This window comes from Puntigrus tetrazona, chromosome 13 (assembly GCF_018831695.1).
Source record: "Puntigrus tetrazona isolate hp1 chromosome 13, ASM1883169v1, whole genome shotgun sequence".
NCBI lineage: Eukaryota > Metazoa > Chordata > Actinopteri > Cypriniformes > Cyprinidae > Puntigrus > Puntigrus tetrazona.
In genome coordinates, this window is record NC_056711.1 from 12,622,315 (window position 1) to 12,637,398 (window position 15,084).

Here is a 15,084-nt window from a genome sequence, read left to right on the forward strand (position 1 = left end):
CATGACTTTATATTTATTTTTGAAAATTTACATCAGAAACGGCATTACCTTGTGTACAACCTCTTTAAGTGTCAGCACATAAGATTTAAGCAATAATGGCACACTTATCAGTAGCGCTCCTATTGTAGTCAGTGAAGTGCACAGAAACTTTGATACATGTATAGTGAAGTCGTGTCATGTTTTAGAGCTGCTCATACTTTAATTTTATTGTGACAGTAAATATTGCTCAGAAGCTAAGTTACACAAAAAATACGCAGCACCTGGCTAAATAAATAAATAAATAAATAAAATAAAATAAAATGACCCAACAAGCTGAACCCTGCAAAAAAGCAAACAAACAAACAAACTGAAAAAAAAAAAAAAAAAAAAAAAAAAAATTTTTTTCCCCAGAGTGCTGCTGTATGAATACAAATGTATTTACGTATTGCCATGAGCACTAAATTATATCAAGTTTGTAATTTGGCGTCAGTTATTTAAGGTGGTAATGGCCTGGAATATTATATGTCCTGGGGTATTAAAATATTTTTAAGCCTAGATGCTCTAGTGCATAGAAAAGGTTTTTTTTTTTTTTTTTTTCGCAGTGATATGCGAGTATGTTTGTCCAATAGGCCATGTTTATGACGATTGTTTTTTTTTTTTTTTTTTTAACCAAGTGGCCACAGTGTGGCATCACTTTACTGTTTCTCATTTGATGTCATCCAGTCCAGTTCCATCTTTCGAAAGTTCAATGTTTGTCATTACTGACCCACATCTTCTCTATAATTACTCTGTAGAGTGTTGTAGGATCTTTGTTCTGATCAGTACCGAAAGCCAACATGCAATTTCAGCTGAAATAAAAGCTTTTTTTGTAAATTAATCTTTATTTTATTTTTGCTATACAGTTACCGAGGAAGAAGAGCAAAAGTCTTTCTCCTTGGCTGACAAAGTGTCTCTGTACAAAGGTGACATCACCACCCTGGAGGTGGATGCCATAGTGAATGCTGGTGAGTTTGCTGTTTCTGATTTTTATTTTTATTTTTCGCAGTATTAAAGCTATTAAATGCAATTATTGCCCAAGTTTGGCACTGTTTTTTTTTTTTTTTTTTTAATGCTCTGTGTTAAATATGAGCTTTTCCCCTGCTGGATGTTTTGCATAGTCTAGGTTCCCCTTTGCATTTGTTGTGCTTGCCTGACCTCTGGTGTTTATAAGCGGTACAGGCATAACAATTTTTTTTTGGTCCGACTGATGCTTTTTAGAGGATAGGTGAGATTTTTTTTTTCTTGTGTATATAAGTCTGTGCATTGTGTTTTTTCTCTCTGCAGTACATTTTGCTGTTTATTTTTAGGTTTTGATCACGAAAGCTGCTTTTCCTTTTCAGGATGAAACAGGATGCCAGAGAACAAACCTGTAAAATGATTTTTATTTACATGGTCACATGGTATTATCTGTTTCTCTGGCTTGTTTATTGTCTTGTCTTCATGTTACGGTGGTATAAAATCAATTGTTTTGCTTCTATTATTACCTCTTTAGTGTTGGGCTGTGTCTGAGAGGAAAGGAGCAGTTATATAGTAGACGTTCTGCAGAAATAGACGTGTTAACGGTGTTCCGCTGTGGTGAGAGAGCAGACGGATAACACCAGTCATGGTTTACCTCAAGTCATATAAACCTGGCAATAAAGATAGAATATTATAGTAACCCAATGTAAGTGCTTGCTTAAGCGTTTAGTATGCATTGTGTGTCAGGTTGTCATTGATTAGACATGTTCATGTTCTTGATTCAAGATGTTTATCTCAGTGCCATTCACTGAGAGATAGTTTAACGTTCCTGCCACAGAGAGTGATTGCGGTTCACGTCTGAAACTGCTGTCTGTTTGACGAGCATCCGTGAAATTTTTTTTTTTTTTTTTTTTTACATTTATTTTTTTTTGCTTCTTTTTGTTGGGCCGTTGAATCTCTAATGACAAATGGAAACTCTTAACAGCTGTGTTGTGCTCTGCTTACAACATGTACAAAAATTTGTTTGTGAATGATTGAGGTTTTTTGTTCTTCTCAATGTAGTGCAGGCATTATGCAGTCTAATTGAAGTAACGATGCCTGTGAGCTTTGGGATGTTTAGACGAATCTAAACCTTCTGTTGAATTTACTGCTGTTCTGTGAGCCGTGAACCTTGCAAACTAGTAGATTCATTATCACTGGAGCTTGTCTAAGTTTCACATTTCCGTGCTGTGTATTTACTCTCACATACAAGGTTATTTCTACAGTTTCCTTAGTGTGATGTAAAACTGCAGGCTGATAAAGCAAAATATGACATGAATTACTGTAAAACATACACTTATTGTTTAATGTAACGTATATACAAATTCTATTTCATACACACTTGTACGTACATGCATATACATGTGCATTAAAATACTGTTCTGTTGGAAAAGTATTTTAAAAGTGTTTTATATATATATATATATATATATTTTTTTTTTTTTTTTGTACAAGGCCTACTTAATGTAAATGTAAAATGAATGTGCATCATCTCGTGAAGCTTAAGACACCTCAAGAATTCATCTTAACAAAAAAAGGGACTTTTTTCTTCTTTTCGTCGTGAAGTGTTTGTTTACAAGACTACTTCCCCTCTGAAACTTTCTGCAAGGTTGCGGTAAGGTCAGTCAGCATAGAAAACAGGAAATAAAAAAACAGGCCAAATGGTACTCCGTTCTAATTTCGGTGTCTGACACAATCATACCGGTGTGAAACTGCAACGGTAAGCAAAATAAATCACATGTTCGATAACACTGTGGTTCAGCTTCTCTCAGTGCTTTATTTCAACAAGTTTTTTAGCGCATTCTTCACATCGGTGGTTGCATAAAAATAATGTGAAACCATTTTGTAGGCTTTGTGGCATTGAATTAGGAAAGTAATTGGTTTAAAGGCTTCAGAGTACGAGGGAGACGACTTATCATGCAGACGGGTGGCTGTTCATCCATCAAAGGCCAGTGGCTCAGGCCAGGAAAGTAATCGCATTATTGCAACAGTGCTTTGGACTGATTCTTAAAGCCCCATTTGCTCCAGTGTTTTTAAGTTTAGATTCCTGGAATGATGTTGCTCTACGCTATAATATGTTGATAAGAACAATCTGAAAAAATCTCTGGGATTTCAGAGAACTATCTTTTGATTCCAGTAGTCCTTTTTCTGTAAATGTAAATTGGATTGTACTCTTAGGGGAAAAAAAAAAAACAGTTGCTGATGTAAAATATGCTGTTATTTTGTAATCATAAAAGTCTTTATATTCTGCTCAGTGGATTTCGATTCAGTTTAAATCCTGCCCCCCCCTTGTTGTAAATCTATTTTCAATTATAATTTCAAGTAAAATGCCTTGTAAAAACTTTTAATTTTAATTCATTCAACTAGCTATTGCATTGGACTAGGAAAGTGGGATCTGGCATGAATTGAGCAGCTCGTTTTATACGCATACTGTAAATTCTGACATGCTACTCCTCACAGATGCTATTTTCACCTATGTTATAGTAAGTATGCCGCCATTCTTTAGAAGAAACGGGTTGATAAAGAAATGACTCTTCCAGTCCCTTTTGAGATTTCATAAATCTATTGGGCGGTTGTACTGATTGCCAATTTCTTCCTTGCGGAGGAATGTTGCATCATCTAATGGATTTGGCTTCTTTTTGAACATCTTACATGTTGGAAGAAAGACAACCACCCTCACCAAAAAACTCCTAGCTGAGTCAGACTCAGCTTTCCCCCGCATTTAGTCTGACTGTTTTTCTTTTTTACTTCTTCTCAGTGTGTTAGCTTATAGGTAATCACAGTTATTTTCCAGCACTTCGAAATCCAGCGAACCTCGATGAGCCTAATTTCCCCTGTCCTCACACATACAACAGCCTTCTGTCTGTCTCCTGGGCCTCATAGAAAGAAGCACAACATCATAAAAATCCAAGGAAGGAGTGAAATTGAGTGATTATCGCGGTTATTCTTTTAATCATGCATAGAGGTTGACGCAAGAGCCGCCCTGCCATCATAAACGTTTTTTTTCCTTCTCCGAATATTATAGTTTTTACTCCTCTGTGGCGCTTTTATTGCACGTTGCGTTGAGGAATATTACTGTAATAAGAAACCTCTTGAGGCTTCTGCTTAAAAGGCCTTTTTCTGATTGTGTAATATTATATTTCATAACTTGAGTTTGAGGACTTTATTGGTGACAAAAAGTGAGAAGGATTCATTCATTTGCCGTTAATGTTCTCTCTGTATTAGAAAGGTGTGGACGCTGTCATGCATTTTTTATATATAATGCTGTTTTTCATTTATTAACCAGAAAAGCATGGATAGGCCAAGCTAAATTACCATAACATTTTCTTATACAACAGTTTTAAGTTATTTTTCCCTAAAAAAAAAAATTATGACCTCAGAAGACGGCCTTTGGGAAAACTGTGAGACCAAGGGGTGATTGCAGGGTCTGTGTTCATATTGTAGACAGTTCACTCCTATTACTATGAATGGTAGAAACTAAAATGTGCAATATGGCAGAATAATTAATACCTTCTCAATAAAAAAAAAAAGAAGCCAATAGTCAATTTATCAATTATACAACTGGTCCCTGTAGAAACAGTCTATGTCCTGAGATTCCAATTGGCTGAGCCAATCTGAAATATTTATTTTTATGTGAGTTTTTTTTTTTTTATTTAATAAATTTTTTTTTTAATTGTACTGTAAATATTAGGGAAGCTGATCAGCATCTGGTTCAGCATCACACCCCTTTAGAGATGGTTTTGTTGGCTTCACATCCATTTGAGTTACTGAAAACAAAAAAATTGTTTTAATTCAGCAATATTAGTTAATAAAGTGTGCTGGTTTTACACTCAAGCCCTGTAGAGTTTGCATTGGAAATGTCAGGCAGCATGAAATTAAATGGCAACAGTAATTAATTCTGGGCGGCTTCATGCGGCATGCTGAGAGAGGTGAGGCTGTAAGCATGTTAAATGGGTTTTTAAATCACTCTCTGGATGGCCAATTATTTTTTCATAGAAATAAATTTCTTGTCAGAGCTGCTAATTGAAATAGCAACTGACATCAGGGTCGTGATAGGTGCAGAAATTTTAATTGCTCTCCCTTTCTTGTTTTCACACAAGGTGTCGGTTCGTGAAACAAGCAAAACAAACACCGAATAAAAAAAATGGAAAAGTCTGACGGGGCGGTCAGATGGTGAAGCTGTTAAATATAGCATTGAAACTTATGCCAAAAATATCTGTCTGGCAAAAAAGGAGAACAAGCAGGGAACATAAAACTTAAACTAAAAATAAATATGTTTATTAAAAAAAAAAAAAAAAAAAAAAAAAAAAGCAAACTTGAGTTGTGTGAAGCATACGGTTGAGTGCTTCAACATTTGAAGATGTCGTGCAGGCTTTGTGCTCAGGAGGGGAGAGTGTCGTTTTGTAATTATGGGAGCTCTTCAGAAAGGAACGGAAAGCTGTGTCTTTTGCCCTGTAGCATGGTGAGACGCAGCCACAGATGAATGCAGTAATGGAGTCTAATGCACTCTGCACATTAAATGTTCTATGAGTCAGAAAGCTTAATGGAGAGCACTTGCATGTTTAACCGAAGACGGGCCTCAGCTCTTTTGTAATTGACATTTGAAAGTGGGAAAAGAGCACTCCTTATCAACACGACTTGCAAAGGGGGGAAAAAGGCCAGCATGCTCTCTTGCCATAATCAAAAAAAGGACCCTAAGATGTAAATCGGATCTTATGTTGCGAAGCATTAGAGGTGTCTTTTGATATGACAAGGTAAATTCACATTCATTTTCTATCTCTGCGATTAATCTATACATCTTGACTTTTAGAAGGTAATGACCAGGTACGTGGAACCTGTAGGCGCTACACATTCAATTTCAGAGAAGTAAATAAGGCTGTGCAGTATAGCTAAAACAAGTTGTTGTTTTTTTATTTCCCCATATGTATTTGGCATATTGATCCATATGTTATAATGATCACATAAAATATGAAATAATCATTGTGTTATTCTCAATGTTGATTATTGAGAATCACTAATCACATAATCACTGCAAATTAAAAAATTACAAATGTGTACAAATTTGTGCTCTCCATCTACCATCTACCTATCTACCTATCTACCCTATCTATCTACCTACCTACCTACCTACCTATATAATCTCAACCCACACAACCATTACAGCTACTGCTGGTGGCGCTATGTGAAAAATGGTGGCATTAGTAACAGCAGCAATGGTTGTCCTCCTGGCCCAGATGGAAAACTTTGGTCAGGCTTGAAGTCTTCTCAACTCACAGTAAAACATGTCTTGCAGAAGTTCAGTAACAGCAGTCCTTGTTTCAAGGATGTTTTTCTTTGATGTCTGTGATTGTTTTAGGGCAAGAGAGCCCGGGCAATTTGAAGACTTCAAGGCTAAGTCATTTTCAGTGGTATTGATTCTGCAGTGATGTGAGCAAGAGAAAGAGTGTGTGTTTGAGGGTTCTTGCTGCATTGAGGCGGTGGGGGGGAGTGTCTGTGTCTGTGTGTGTTTGACTGGATGAAGAAGGGATGCGAGGTGAACACTTTGGTCTGGTATTTCTGGTCAAGGCTTTAGCACTTAATAAAATCAGTTTTTGATATAATGCCTTACTGACCTCCGCTCTCAAGTTTATATTGATTACAGGCCCTCTAAAACACACACACACACTCACTGACGGAGTTCAGATCCAAGTCTACAGTTCAGGCTGGACAGTAGCAAGTGAGTTGATGTGCAAACTTGTGATTGTTGCAATGTTGCATCAGGAATGAAAATCGATGGCTGCTGCCCATGGCAGTTGCTGCTCTAATGAACAGTGAAATAACTGTGATGAGTGTGTGTGTGTGTGAAAGAGAGAGAGAGAGAGAGAGAGGGTGCAGAACTGAATTCGCTTTTAAAAAGCCCTGTTAATTCTGTCAGCATGATGGGATTCAGGCTCAGTGCTTTCTGTAATACTACATGCACACATTCTTTCCCTTCCCCTTTCCCCCCAGATTTGAATTGCTGATTGCAAATGGAAATGAAACTGACCTCAATTCTTGAACTGTCTTGCACTCTTGTGGCTTGACCTTTAACATTTGAAAGCAAAAGTGCAAGGATTTTCTCAGGTATTTTCACGATCCTTTAGGAGTGTGTCTGTGTTGTCTAAGATTTGAATGTCATAATGTTGTGCATGCTAAATAGAGAAGTCACAGTGTAAAGGGAATGAGTTTTAGATCTGGGTTTGATATCCTCCCAACTATTTAAGAGCTGATTGTGAATCTATTTATCAGGATTATATTTTTTGTGAAACTATAGTGGGCTATTTGTCCTTGCAGTGTGACAGCGATCAGTTTTTTTTTTTTTTTTTGTTTTCTTAATTTTCAATACTGATACTGACAGGGCATGTTTTATTTTTGCATTAATTATTGTAGTCTCATTTATTGATAAATAACCATACAATAATTGGTCAAAAGTTTTAAACCATATTTTTTTTTCTTCTCTTAGGTTTTGCTTATCGAAAGTATTGTCATGTTTTTCCCCAAATATTAAATGTATCTTATGTTATATAATTACATCTGAATTGATGTTTGCATAATCTTTTGGTGGGGAAAAATATACTGAATTTACCAGAGAGAAAAAGAGCATTATTTTAGCCAGCAAAATAAATTTTGATAGATGTATTTTTTTATATAGTGGGATCTAAAGGATTTTTTTTAACTTCAATCATAAGATCAATCGTGTTTCAAATTCTCATCATGTTATTACTATTATTACTAATATTACTATACATTTTTTTTTTATCTTATGACTATAATGCAGTTTGTAAAATGTTAGTATCATTAGTGGTCTCAGATGTTTGTATCGTATAGTGTGTGTGTGCGTGTATCCAGCTTCTCTACAAAACTGCGTTCTCAGTCTGAGTGTTTCAAATGCTAATGAATCAAAGAGTCTTTTTCTTAAGCCTTCTCTGGAACTGCTGGGCAGTTTGACATCGTGGCCTAAAGGGGGCACTGTGCATCCACGAGAAACCTGACCCTGAGCGCAACCTGAGAAAACAGCTCAGACGTCTCATGCAAACTGCCAGTGCTCATCTCAGTTGTTTTGACCAAATCCACAGCGCTTGTTTGGATAGCTGCTTGTATTCCTGGGATGTCGCGGTTGTGACGGATGGCTCTCGTCTTACTTTATTCTCAGGTTACTGAGATGAGCGGATGTAGCTTTTCGGTTCTGTATATTTGTACACGTGGGCAGCTGCAGACAAGCAGTTGGTTTTCGGGGAAGATAAAATAAAATTTAAACCATTTTGAAGAACAGAGAAAATAAGATCTCTTTAGATCTAAGAGAAGACAAAGCATCAATCAAAACATGTAGAATCGATTGTGGTTTTTAGTGGTTTGGTGAGTGGGAACATGCACAAGCAAAGAGAAAAACATGTCAAAATAAGCACAGAGCGAATGATGTATGCATTGCCTCTTGACAGCATTACATTCCATTTCATGGAAACTCATTTTCCCTAAGTTAGTTCGGCCCAGCCACCTGCTGGCAGCCTGTTGTCTGTGCCGCTGTGCTTTGCTGCGAATTTCCCCAGATGCATCCGTGTCTTCCTCATTTTTCCTACCGTTTTGTCAATTCTTATGAGTAAGCGCTCATTTTTCAAACGTTTATTGAAGTCTGTCTTCCGAGTTACCGGCGCAAGACTCTGGGAAACTGTGTGCCTTAGCAGAAATGCTTATTAGGTGCTTGGTTACATGCCCACGGTGGGAATATTTGCAATAATGGCCCCTCTGAACATTTTCATAATGGGTCGTTCAGCGCTCAACAAATACAGATTTCAGAAAGCATTGCTGTTTTTGAAGAAGGTTGTTTGCAGAGCGGAGGGCTTTCTTCCTCTCTTTGAAAAAGACATGTCGGTTAATGTCGACCACCAATGGGCTTATCAGAGTTACGCCTTCCAGTAATACCCCTAAGCCTGGGATACAATTGGATTTTTTCTCTCCCCCTTCTCCGTAAAGGACCTCTCCCAATGTTCGGCGCTCATTTCATAACAGTCAGTCATTCCCTCTGCGCTTTGTAATCAGCCTGAGAATTTCTGATCTGTTGCTCGTTCGCTCGGCTTGTCTATAGTTGTGCGGAGCCTTTTGCAAAGTGAGCTGTTTTACACAGAAGCCCCTTGAAGGGCCTGCAATGAATTCTGGGATAAATGCTATTGAATTGAGCTTTAATTAACAGCCCATAATTATAAAACACTCAGCGCTGAGCAGCATTAATGGGTGGAATTTAGACTTGATGTTTAAATTGAGACGCGGCTGCACTTTCCTTGCGTTGACGCGTAACTTTATCTGCGCTTCTGTGCGCGATTGCAGATCAAATGGTGGTATGAGGAAATTGATTTTGATGGTGGTGTAGCTGTCCTGCACTTTAACAGATGGAATTGAATGGATCTCTGCTTCTTGGCTGTTCTCTCGTTCTCCTTCATCTGTATGCTAATGCCAGATGAATGGCGTTTGTTAGGAAATGAGTTTCAATTGACTTGACAGGAGTTATATTATTGTTCTCATTGCACAACCGCATAAGCCAGCCCCACTTTTCGGCTTAGCACACTGAAGTTTAATGCTGTTATGGGAAGATAGCATTTCAAAAGCCTTCATGTGATTTCTGACTAATAATTCTTTGTAATCAAATCCAGGAAGTACTGCTTGAAAGCAAGTTGGAAAGCACGTATAAGCACATGATGACAGGGTCTCAACAGGATCTTCACTCTAGATGTGCAGATCTCTGTTGCGGTGTTTGATGTAGTTATGATCTTTGTGCAATGCTAGCTTCTAATGCAAACCTTGAAGTTTTTATTTTTTTGTTTTTAATCTGCTTAACTGCAAATCTATGTGGGTCGTTCTTGAAGTAATGGAACTTTTCTGTCCCTTTGGGATCTTTTTTTTTTGTGAAATGCTAAAATGCTATAAAAAAAGCTGTTCACGAAACTGCAGTCATTTAAAATAGTCAAACGTTTTACAAAATTAACAAACTTTCAGAAGTCAAATGTCATTAGAAGTTTATTTGGTGATCTAATAGAATATAGTTTCCAAATAGCTCAGTATTTGAGAATTTTATTTCAGAATCAATCCATTTCTTTTTTTTTTTCCTGCAACAATTTGAAAGTTGAAGAAAATTTGAAGAAAGTCCATGATCAGATACTTCTCTATAAATGTTTTCACAATTTCTCTGGCTTTACATGAAAATAGGCATCAAAAATTATCCCCAACAAAATACATAAGTATAAAACATACATTTCAATGCAGCAATGCATCAACATCACTTAAGTTAATTAAACAAACTATTGATTTATCAACCATTTTGATGCAGTTTTCAATTGTTATATGTAGTGTAACATACTGACACATTTACTTACACACACTCACTTTTGTTATTGTACAAGGAGATACAAGGAGAGATAGAGACAAGACCGAGAGAGCTAAGAGGAAAGCATTGGTTGCCTTGGATACAATGGGCAATGTCTGTTCTGTGTTCTGGAAACACTGTTCTGCTGTTTATTGGTTTTCTCAACTGGCCCTTCATTGAACCCCCTGATAACACATGCCTTAATATCTTTTTCAAGTGGTAATTGTGGAATTTTGCAAGGCACAAGATCCAATAATTGAATTCACTTAAACGGTTTCAGTGTCTAATTTTTATCACCTGGGCTGATTGGCTATTTTCAAATGAATATTAATCCCAGGGTCTATGTAAACAGGCCTGATTACATCCATTAAGTGTCCCTCGTTTTAAATAAGATAAACCCAGCAGCTGAACTGTTTGATTAAAGTACACGTGGACCATGCATGTAGTAAAAGACAGCGATAGAACCATGTGTAAAATCTCTGGAGCCACAGGGTCATGTAGAGGAGATGCAGAAATGCTGTTGATTTGCAGCACTTGCTGCATGAGTTTATCAGAAGCACAACTCAGAAGTTGTGACCTTACACAAACTGCATTTGTTTAACCTCCTCTGGCTTTTCGACACATAATGGGATGATGGCTGCTGCCATTACCGTGATGAAATGGCCAAATAAGTGACTTAAGCGTGGCCTTATAAGCAGCAAAGCTTGTCAGTGTGTTGTTTTGTTGCCGTTTGATGGCATGGTTGGCAAACCCACTCGTCAGATTAATACTGCCATTGTGACATGAACATGAAGTCTTTTAAGTACAGCAGAATTATATTTAAAAAAAAAAAATGTTTTTGACATGTTGTGAGACACAAAGGTACATAGTACTGTCTTGAAGATTTCTAGTAATTTTCTGTTGGAATTTTTTATTTTTTTTCCCCCGTAACGGGAAGACAGGAACTATAAACCTGACAAGACTACAACAGATCAGACAACTTTTTTTTTTTTGTACTTTGCTTTAATGCAGCATTCTCAAGTCAACAATGGCATCAGATTATAAAATCACAATTTTAGCTGTTATGTCGACTACAGGGATGTGTATATTTAAAAAAAAAAAAAAAAAAAAAAAAAGGTGGGAAGGACCGACATAAAGGATAAATACTACATGTTGGATAATTACTCGAGATAAATGCAAATAAATATGCAAATTCTGTATAAAGATGCAAAATCATCGCATGCTGCCTCGTTTCCTGTCAGCTTATTGTAAGCAGTAGCCAAAACTAATAGCCCTGTTTGTTTTGAGAAAATGTCTGGCAGTAGGGCAAACAATTAGTTTGACATAGAGGGAAAGAACTTGTAATCACAGCAGATGATTATGGATTGAAATAAAAGGTCCAATATAGCGAATTAGTGTTTTTTTTTTTTTTTTTTTTCATTAGTGTCTGTGAATGTCCTCAAGTGATTCTGTTATGAATGCGCAGTGGAGACTGACACAGAAAAGCAGAATTGTTGAATAAAGTTGTTATTTTAGTTTTCTTTTTCACAATGTAATATATTTTGGATAAAAACCGGGGAGGCTTGTGACCGACTACCAAGTAATGAACACTGTCAAGGTCTAGAAAATTATGCAAGATATTGTCGGAATAATCCATATGCCATTTCATAGAGCAACAAGAATACTTTTTGTATGTAATGAAAATTAAAATATTGACTTTATTCAGCAATTCATATCATCTGCATCTCTGCAGCACCGTTGCACCATTTTAGAGAATATCAAACGCTTTTTATGTGTATACAGTTTGCGTATAGCAGATCTTCTCTAAAATGCCACTACGGTGCTGCGGAGAGACACAGATGAGGCAAATTGTTGAATAAAGTAATTATTTTTTATTTTATTATCATGCAAAAATGATTCACATCACTTCATAAAATTTAGATTGAACTACTGATAGCAGATGGACTTTATTCTGATGATGTCTTTCATACTTTAGGCCTTAAACGATGTCCTTGCAACCTTTCTGGGCCTTAAACTTGGTAGTTAGTTGCATTGCTGTCTGTGCAGGATCAGAAAGGTTTCGGATTTCATCACAAATATTTGTGTCCTGAAGGTGAATGACAGTCTTACAAGATTGGAGCGACATGAGAGTGAGTAATGAATGACAGAATTTTCATTTTTGGTGAGTTATCCCTTTTAAAGCTCCTGTAATTTGCAAACTAAAAAAGGTTTGCAAAAATAGTCTGATTTTGGCCCATTTATTCTGAATATTTGATGTCATACACTAAACACCTCTAGCATTAAACTTTGTAAATGCAACGTTTTGTGCTATGCAGAATACTGCTTAATTTTAAACATAGTAAATGATAACAGCTGGTCCATTATTGTCACAGAATAAACTAAGTTGATCGGAACCCTGAGATGCGTCGAGTGGAAGTGTTTGTTTGTGTTGAATAACTTAACAGTCAATTAGAAAACCAGCTTCACTGATCACGCAGTGACCAATTTATATCCCCATCGCTGACACAAACTTTCTGGGATTGTTTAGCTTCAAGCCTTTTATCTCCATGGCTAAGACTGAATGTAACAGCGTTAATTATCTCCAGTCATCTCCTGGGTTAAACATGCCATGAAACATCAGAAGCTTCATTCTTAACAACCCAACAGATACTTTCAAATGTCTCAACTCTAATGAAACAGAAAGCAGACTTGCACATTCCTTAACGCTCCCTCTTTTCTCTGTCTATCTCTCTCACTCCTATTCTCCGTCTCTCTAGCTTTCTCAACAATCCTTCCGGCAAGCAGGTGTTGATTGATTTGAAAGAATGTCATTCGCCGTTTTAATGTGAGAGCGAAAAAAGGAGGAGGGAACAGAAAAAGAGACAGAATAAACGTATGAGGCATTTTTGCCGTTTGGTGGTGTTGTTTTTTTTTTTTTTTCTCCTCTTCTTCATCATGGATTCTGTTACTCTGACAAACAGGAAGACAAGGTGTCTTTGCCTCGTAGGGAAAATGTATTTATAGTGCTATTCTCAGAACTGCACCAGCAGTCACAGCAAATAGCAGAAGCAAGAACAGCAAAAGGAGATGTTGTTTCCAGTCAGGAGGACTTAATTGCATGTTTGTCGTGTCCACTCACAGTCTAATAGCTTGCGTAAACCGCTCTTTAACGGGTGCGCATGCTGATTGAAGTGGTTTGCTTTAATGATTAATTAACATAGCGTTAAGTATACGCAGGTGAATGGTTTAACAGGAAGCGACAAGGCTACTAACTGCTGCCCTGTCATCTTGACACACGTATGAAGCATTACTTGTCTCGTCTTATTTCTGTTCTCCACTCTCACCCCATTTCTGCCTCCGCCTCCGCATTGCTCTTTACAAGGAACCTTGCTCAGAGCACTCGCTGTTCACATCTGTACGGCAACAACTCCGGCAGAACGAGCCCTGAATGCGAGCGTCTGAGTGATGACAGTGGCCGAAGGGCTGCCAAAGTGGACGCTTTAATTGAAAGCGAAGCTGTGATGCATTGGCAGTGAATAGACGGCAACGTGAGATCAAGAAGCAGGGGAGAAAAATTCCTCAGAGTAATTTACACCGGTTAAGAGAAGGCCCTATTGTAGAAAGCCTATGTCACGTCTGCTTTTTTGCACCGTCAGTTAGCAGCGAGTGGTAAACACGGAATAATTGCTTGAGGTCACTTCTGCTTTTAAAGGCCACAATATGCCTTTACCTAACATGAGTGCAGGGCTTTGAGGACGGTGTGGGCACACCAAAATGTGTGGCACAGTAAAATGGGAGTAAGAGGGCCATTGCTCATTCCTTTTTTTTTTCTTTGCCAAGGTGGATTTGGAGGATTTCTGAAATTTGACTTTTGATCAATTAAAAAAAAACCTGTTTTCAAAGATAGTAATAGTATTTGTTATTGTAATTGTAATAGTAATAGTAATAATACATGTTACGTAGTGCTGTCAAATGATTAATCGCATCCAAAATAAATGATTAAAAAAAATCGCATCCAAAATAAATGTATTTATATATATATATATATATAATATATATATATATATATATATATATATATATATATATATATATATATATATATATATATATATATATATATATATATATATATATATATATATAAAAATGTAAATACTAGGGATGCACTGATAATAATTAGTCAGTAATGCCGGGCATTTTTCCTGCTTATTACAGAACTGGTTTTACTGACAAAATGCGCAAACATTTCAGCCGACAATTATCGGTGCATCCCTAGTAAATATTTTCAAAATATATACTGTATGTGTGGGTTTTTAATATATACATAGTAAATAAAATAGTACAAACACATTATGTAAGGAAAAACTTTTATTTTGAATGCGATTAATTGCAATGGCAGCACTGTTTTAAAATTAAAAAGTTTTTTTTTTTTACTTGTGTCTTTAAATGTTTCTGTTTTTTGTTTTCATGCATTTTTTTTTCATTGGAAGTATTTATTTATTTAAAAAGGATCTTTTAAATTAAAATATTTTGCTATGTTTTTAGCATAATATGCATAAACTGCCATTGGCAAATCTATTTGGTAGAGCTTAAGTTAGTTTCACTAACCTTACATTTTTGCATTTTTATTTGTTCATCTATGTTTTGTTGTGGCACTACAGGTTCAGCGCAGACATGCAGTTCTGTAATACCTGGAGAAAACTATCCGTTATTCC

At 36.6% G+C, this 15,084-nt stretch overlaps 1 protein-coding gene across 2 annotated transcripts in view; it reads left to right on the plus strand.

Moving 5' to 3' along the window:
• Positions 1-15,084, plus strand: part of macrod2 (mono-ADP ribosylhydrolase 2) — a 460,723-nt gene that overhangs the window by 8,538 nt on the left and 437,101 nt on the right. For both annotated transcript variants that reach the window (XM_043255070.1, XM_043255069.1), the window contains exon 3: positions 882-983. In XM_043255070.1, the coding sequence (XP_043111005.1) occupies positions 882-983 (102 nt within the window). The remainder of the gene's footprint in view (positions 1-881; positions 984-15,084) is intronic.